We start from the raw sequence: 8085 nt of genomic DNA on the forward strand, positions 1-8085 counted from the left end.
ATCTAGAACCACTGAATTTGCAATCTTAGATTGCCAATCAGTCTGCGGGTGGAGCGATGACGAGAACTGCAACTGCGTAGCAATGCTCTCCCAAATTGCCTTCCAAAAACAAACTCATAAATCTGGGGTCTCTGTCGCAGACAATCGTCTCAGGCATGCCATGTAATTTGAAAATCTGGGCCACAAACAGTCTCGCTAAATGATCCGGCTTGACTGTTTTCTTCACTGGAATGAAATGAGCCTGCTTGCTAAATCTGTCAATAACAGTCCAGATACCATCGTGACCACCCTAAGTTCTTGGGAGTTAAAAAATGAAATCCATTGCAATACTTTCCAAGGGGCGGGTGGGTATGGGTAAAGGCTGTAACAATCCCTGTGCTTTATGCCTGTCAAACTTGACCTTCTGGCATACTAAGGAACTACGCACAAACTCTTCCACATCCTTCTTGAGTCTCAGCCAAAAGAAGTATCTCTCTACCCCTTTCATGGTGGTAGCAATGCCGCGACGACCCGTAAAAGGTGGACAGTGGCATTCAGTCATAACCTTTTCCCTCAACGGCTGTGTAACGCACAACATGGTGTTTCTCATCAAGTAGCCATCCCGAATGGAATATCCTGCTATTGTCTTCTCATCCCGTATCCGTGTGAAAACGTCTGCAAAATCTGTATCTGTGGCATACTGGACGACCATATCCTCGAAGCTCCTATGATGTATCGCGGAAATACCCAGAACCAACGGCTTCCAAGACAAAGGATTTGCCACCACATTCTTCTGTCCCTGCACATTGACAATCTGGAATGTGACAAGATGTTCGCCCACCGCATCTGCTTTTCCGATAGTTGCTTCTGTGACAAGAAGTAGCGCAAACTTTGATGGTCTGTAAAGACAGTAAAATGCAAAAGGCATCACCGAAAACTCAAATAACCCAAAAGTCGTCTGAAAAGCTGTCTTGTAGACGTCTCTCGGCGCAATTCTGATCTGATGATATCCACTCTTTAGATCAATCCTGCTAAAGCACAAGGATCCCCGTAATCTGTCGAGTATATCGTTGATCCTAGAAATCGGAAATCTGTTCTTGATGGTGATTTTGTTGAGAGCTCTATAATCGATGCACATTCTCCAAGATCCGTCTTTCTTCAAAACCAACAACAGTGGAGAGTAATACGGTGGAGTACTAGGCTGGACAAGACCCTTTCCAAGAGGTCTTTCACTTGGTTCATAATCTCTTCATTCTGTGCTCAGCTCACACGGTGAGGTGACCGGTTCGGTGGTGTGCTTCCAGGTATCAGATCAATGGTATGATCTTCAGGACGAGCAGGTGGTAACTCGCCTGGTAGGCCCTCTGAGAAGCAATCGGCGTGAGCGTGGAGAAAATCTTGGCGTTCTTTATCAAGTTTAGACATATTTGTCCTATCCTTACCGCTCAATTCTTTCATAAAGATCGAGTAAACAAACAGACTGGATTTGATTAATTTAGAAATCGCCCTTCAGTTTAATATCAAGTACAATGGTTCTGCCCTTCTGTGTAGTCAATGTCGCTTTCCTCGCCCGATAATCGACCACGGCGTTGTTCTTGTGGTACCAGGGAATCCTTAAGAGAACATCACAACCTTCCAAAGGCATTATGAAAAAGTCCTCATACCCCCAAATACCCCTGACGATGCAATCGAAGTTTGCCAATGACAAGTGTAATGGCTATGTCCCTGCTAGGTGCCGCTATAACTGCCTCCGCAAGTGGTCCCATCCGATCGGGAGTGATCTCGAGCCGCGCCGTCAATTCCGGTGAAATGAAGTTGGCCTTGGCTCCTCCATCGAAGAAGATCAGGGCCTCTTGATCTTTCACTTTGCCCCAAGCTCGGCAAAGTTCTGTACTCTCGTCCATGGTGTTGGGATCCGTACCCACACAATCTGGCACCAACCCTGTTTTCATCTTGCCTTTTCTTCCATGTTCCTCAGCTGCTCTTGAACTCTCATGCATGTCATCCTCGGATCTCTGTAGGTAGACCCAAGGTGAACCGCTCAATCTGTTCTCTGAACGAGATCTTCTTGAATGAAGAGGCGGGTAGAAAAGAGCTCCAGAATCTCTCACAGTAAGCATTCACTGTATCTCTCTTGGTCATCCGAAGATGGTTCCAAGCAGCTCGTATATCTCATTCATATTCTTGCGTCAACCAAGAAGAAATAAAAAGCTTTTTAAATTTCAGCCATTTAACTGGCGTAGTCTTGTTTAAAAGAAGTGTGGACCACCAAGTGCGAGCATTCCCCTTAAAGTAAGAGGCAGCTCTCCGAATCTTGGAGTGCTCTGAGTAGTGTCCTCCCGTGAAAGCGATGTCAAAGTGATGTATAAAAGACAAAGCCTTCGAAGCATCTTGGTATCCTGAAAAAGTGTCAAATTTGATCGACTGTCCACCTTCCTTAAACTCTCGGACTTTCTTGCTTTTATCTTCCAAAAAGTCATACTGGTTGCACCAGGGGAGGAGGGTCGGTGGTGAAGTTGAGGTGTAGAGTAAACTGTGGCCTCGTCCTACTGTAAGGGGTCAAAACGGTGCCCTGTGGGGGAACCCACTGTTGCTGGCCAGGACCTTAGCGACGGCAACCACGAACCTGCTGCCATCCCTCCCTGCCTGGGCACCACGCTCGGAGGAGGATCCTGCCTGAGCTCCCTAAGACTCGGACTGCTGTGTCTGGCCAGTCTTAGGAGGCTGGGGCTGGGTCTCTGCCTCCTCCGTGGACAGGCCTTTGCTACATTCCCATTTATCGACAAATAAAGCACTAGTTCGGGAGGCCCGAGTACTCCATAGTCTGGCGAAGCCAACCACCACTCACCCAAGGTAGTAGAACGACCGTCGGGAGAGTGTGGGTGTCACTAACCAGAACGCGTATTGTAGGTATGCCAGCTGCCTTGGCAGCTACAGAAGCGGGATGGTCAGCATGCGGGTAGGGCGAGCAGGCAGCAAGGGGGCGAGCTGGAGCAGACGGGCGGCAGGCTGAGGCAGTGCGCAAGGCGTCCGGGGGGGGGGGGGGGGGTGGGCAGCGGGCGTTCCAGAACCTTCTAAGGTGCAACGATTTTATGTTCCTCGATAAGTGCACTTTCCTTTTAGATTTCCCCATTGCTGCCATTTTCTTATTGCCCACTCTCCAAGCTCTTGTATGCGTCGGCTCATTAACCCCCATCATAGTCATGAGTTCTTTTACCTCTTCATCCTTGTCTTTAAGGCCACAAATTCTCACTTGTAAGGCACGCACACATCTCCTTTGTTCCTCCTCTAGTGTCAAGTTACTAATGGTGGGTGTGGACGTTGTCTCCTTGCCTTTCCCTTTCTTGGCAACCTCGATCCATGTCTCGGCCTCATCTGCTTTCTGTTGAGTCTTTGTGATAACATCCACCCAGGAAGTCATCATTTCTTTGTGTTGCTCCTCCCCCTCTGTGATGGCCCACACTTGCTATTTGATCGTGTTGAGTTCTTCAATTACTGAGGGTTGAAGCTCTCCCTCTTCAAGTGTGTTTCGTGATTGCATCTCTGCAAGCTCCTTCTTGAGTAATGCAATCTCCGCATCTTGGGTAGTCACACGGCTTTCAGTGTGTGTTTATCTTGCTGTCCTGAGCCGATATGCGTTCTTCGAGCATCTTTGTTGTGCCTAGGAGGTTGCGGTTAATTTTGTTGATGGTCTCGCACATTTCTTCTTTGCATTTTTGAATGGCCTGTTTCGAAGGGTCGCCCTTGTCCACTTGCTTCTTCATGTTCAAGAAGCACAGTGGGAGAGGGAGAGGTAGAGAGAAAAAAGGGGTAGAGAAGACCACACTATGTAGATGCATGTTTCCTCATTATGTATACATGTGTATTGCGCTCCCACATCACACATACATACTTACGCCACACCCATCTACATTCTCTGCAATTCTGAAAGTACTGAAAATATGAGAATTTCTGCACTTCTGAATTTCTGAAAGGCTGAAAATCTGAAAATTTCCTGCCCCTCTGAAATTATTCAAACTTTGAAAATTTCTGCAGGTTCTGCACTGCTGAAATGTGCACTAGCAAGGCTGAGTGCGGGGTGGCGCGCGCGAGAGAGAGAGAGAGAGAGAGAGAGAGAGAGAGAGAGAGAGAGAGAGAGGCCAAGGGCTGATAACAGTGCAATCACTGGAAAGATTGCGCCTGCTTGCAAGAGAGCCCAACAGAATGACCTGAGGGTGGCGCGAGGGGGCTGGGCTGAGAGAGAGAGAGAGAGAGAGAGAGAGAGAGAGAGAGAGAGAGAGATGAAATGATATATTAACGTCTTCAAAAGGCCAAAATGACCTATGATACCAAAAGGTTGCTGTCATGTGTGACTCTAGACTCTAGTACAATGTCTGAGGAACATAAAAGTAAAAATAAATGAGGGGTACCTAGAGTGGAGAGAGAGAGAGAGAGAGAGAGAGAGAGAGAGAGAGAGAGAGAGAGAGAGAGAGAGAGAGAGAGAGATTCTTGCCTTGCTTGTTTGCAGGCAAACCCCCCGCAACTGTATTCAAACCTTTTGTTCATCCAACGGTACAGGCACCAGTCTAGGCTGGTTTCAGAGGCAGCTTACTTCTTTACTAACCTTGTGTCAGCCGAATCCTTCATTGGTAATCTGGATGCGGCGTCAATCTCCATGGATGAGAAGGAATTCCAGAGGAAAATGATGTTGGCAAAAGAATCATTTGATGCAATGACAAGTCTCCCTCGTGCTCTTGATGTGCTTCCTGAGCAGGTTCATTCTCAACCCACAGAAAACCTGGAAGTTCAGACCATGCTTGTAGGTGGTTCTGCGACGTCCCCAAAAGAAAATAAGATGTCTGTAGAGAACTTGCAGACCAGTGGATCATTAGCAGTGTTGCAAGCTGATAAGGCCGGCCTTCTTGCAAGGGAATATCCATTTTTGTATGCAACAGTTGGTGATCTTCGAGTTGAGGATGTGGAATCACTTTTGAATGACTATAAAGAGCTGGTTTTGAAATATTATGCCTTGCATAAGTCTGTGGAAAAATTGACTCTCGAACAATCCGCTGGTAGTGTAGGCAAGTCTAGGGGTGCTTCTGATGACACTGGGTGGGAAGAAAGACATGAAGTGGCAGCAGAGCATCCAGCAGCTGCCAAGGACATGGTCGATGATAAGAGGGTGCCAGAAACAGAGGACGCGAAAGAGCTACTGGAAAACTCTGCTAGACTCATTCAAGGCAATTCCGCTTCTTCTGGGGATGAAATGGCAGACAAAAATGTGATATTGGTGAATGAAAGCTGAATTACTGAAGATGGCCAGGACATAGGAGCAGATCACAAGCACAGGAGGTGTGACACTTTTCGGGAAGATCTAAGAAATTTCCACAAATGTGAACTGTCTGCAGCATTTACCTTAACTGCACCTCCCGATAATGACGTCACAAGAAGCCTGTAAATTATTTCTGAGCATAGTTTGCTCTTGACAAAGCTTACATGTAATGATTCGAAGTAATGCAGATTCGATTTTTTGTAGCCTGTTGCTTGGTGTCAGAAGCAAACAATCATTACTTTATGTGCATGTTGTGCATCATCTATGCATTATCACATGGATCGAGACTTGAACAAGAACTTGAAAGTGCCGTTTTCATAGATGCTGGTCTGGCTTCTGGATCATATTGACCACATAGAGTCTTCGAGAATTGAAAGGACAAAGCATACAATTGTATGCTTAATGGGCTACAATTGGCTTTGCCAGTACTGTTGCAATAATGTTGTTTTCCCAGCTCCACATTAGGTTTTCTCATCATATGTATATCAGACTGCGAGGGCCTTTGGTCATGTCACGAGTCTTTAAATTGAGCCAAAGTGTGAATTTCAAAAGGGAAAAGAAAACTTTTCAGTAATCAAAGCAGTGCTGGCATAGCCTGTTTTGTATGTGTGAAAATTCACGGTTTACGGTGTTAAATAGAAGGCAGTGGCTTAAAGCTTTTATCGGTTCAAGACACCTACCAAGATGATATCAAGAAGTCATGGACAGAAAGATCATAAGGTGGACCTTGAGGAATTTGTTTGTGTACTTTAAAAGCGGTGGGTGCAGGCGCTGGAAAGGATATAGAAATCCGACAAGAACACAAAACAAGCTAGCTGTACAAAGTGTCTTTGATGAATGCTATCCTAATAATGGGAGAGGGGGTCATGTGTTGTCAGCGGGTGACATCAATGCCCTAATTGAATGGCTCATCTCTAGAAACTAATGGTTATGCACCATTTGGGAACTAAAATGCATATAAGGGAAAATCTTCAAGAACTTCTCATTATACCTTCAAATGATAGCCTCAACACGGGGCCAATGGTAAAGGGGCCCTAATGAGAGATGGTCTATCAAAGAGCAAGGATAACAAATAGAGCATAATACCTTAGGGTTAGCTTCATTGAAGACCTCCAATAATGTGTGTAAAAGGCCTTTGACCTTAGGTAAGCTAGGGCTGAGCTTGAGGCGCGGGAACCCGTCCCAGCTCGAGGTGCTTGTCTTGCTTGCCATGCTTGATGACTAAGGTGCTTGAGATGCTCGAGGTGCTTAATTATTGAGATGCTTGAGGTGCTTGACATGCTTGAGATGCTAGGGTTGCACTTGAGGTGAGAACCCAGCCCAAGCTTAAAGTGCTTATGAGCCAAGCTTGTGGTGGGAACTGGGCCTATGCATGAGGGGCGTCGATGTGCCAGACAACATTGTTGTAGATAGTGGGAATAGACCCTAGTTGGTGACCAGAATAGTAGTAGGAAATGGCAATTACTAGATAGTGTAAACGTAGTAATTGTACGGGAGTCCACTCGGGTACATATAAATAGGATCCATTACTTCATTTTGTAGGCTACTCAATCGGAGTCGTGTTACTCTTTTGTACTCATCAAGCAATTACTTCGACCATCATTTAGCTCTCTCGTGGTTGTATCCGATGTCAATTGTACTTTTCAGTATATAAATATATCTCAGTTTCAATTCTAGTCTCTCATCTTTTGTTTTTAGTTGAGTCTTTGTCTGATCGCTTGCTATCTGAAGTCTTAATCTGAACTCTTTGTCTGTCTGATCTGATCTAACTAACTCTTATACCTCGAATAGCTCTCAGCAGTGACCAACTTATTCCATTTTGGCGATCACGGTAGTGAGCTGAATATCTCCTGACAAAGAATCTATCTCCCAATTGGGGTTTGGAGTTAGTTGCAGTTCAATTATGCCGCTCGGAAGAGTCGGACGTGGAAGAAGACCGATCCCGAGATTCATGGAAGAGCAAGACCATGTCAGTACCATATCAAAGGAGTCAGAGCGAGGCTTTGACACTGACATTGAATTTGGGAATGAGACGGATGCACACCTTGACCATAAGGAAGCTGAGGAACTTGGGGATTCCATCATTTGGCTCAATCCAGGCAAAGGCATTTAGAACGAGCGGAGAGATGTTCTCGCTCAAATGGATCTTAGAGGAAGGATAAGAGCAAGGGCAAGAATTAGATTGAGGATAGCGAAGGCAGTAGACGTAGCCGCAGATAAGCACCCCAGAAATCGGAAAAGAAGCATGAGTTTGATAATGATAAATGGGATGCAAACACTGACCATTATTGTACGTGTCGGACCAGAGAAAGAAAGTTAACATCGAAGAACAAAATTAAGACACCATGAGCACTCCATTGATTTGAAAATAGCTTTTCTAATATTCAAAGGTGGCAAAAAGGATGATCTGACGTTCATATCCAGGCGTTTGAGCAATATGCTAAGTTGACGGATATAGACGAAAACGAGTGGGGGGAATACTTCCCACAAACCCTAAAAGATGCAGCACAAAAATGGTATTACCATTATTCAACATGTCAGCTCAGAACCTACAACAAGTTTATCAAAGCCTTTTGATTGGAATGTTCTAATATTAGGGGTGATAAGGACATCCTTTGTGAGCTAGACAAAATGAAGCAGGAAAAGCTTTTAATTCGGAGTTATGTGGAGAAGATCAAAGAATTGATACGACAACCACATGAGACCCCATTAGAAAAGAGAATTCGGGTCTCGTTCCTCAGTGGGTTCAAAAATAAGACGCTTATAGAACAAAAGGTTCCAACATTGACTGAAAA

General features: G+C 45.4%; 1 protein-coding gene across 1 annotated transcript in view; it reads left to right on the forward strand.

The window, feature by feature from the left end:
- Positions 1-5496, forward strand: part of LOC147444994 (vacuolar protein sorting-associated protein 9A-like) — a 90089-nt gene extending 84593 nt beyond the window's left edge. Inside the window, exon 5 of the mRNA XM_086527486.1 lies at positions 4487-5496. Within this exon, the coding sequence (XP_086383612.1) occupies positions 4487-5263 (777 nt within the window). The 3' untranslated portion in view covers positions 5264-5496. The remainder of the gene's footprint in view (positions 1-4486) is intronic.
- Positions 5497-8085: the final 2589 nt, after the last annotated feature.

This window comes from Adiantum capillus-veneris, chromosome 13 (assembly GCF_014529385.1).
Source record: "Adiantum capillus-veneris isolate H3 chromosome 13, ASM1452938v2, whole genome shotgun sequence".
Classification (NCBI taxonomy): Eukaryota; Viridiplantae; Streptophyta; class Polypodiopsida; order Polypodiales; family Pteridaceae; genus Adiantum; species Adiantum capillus-veneris.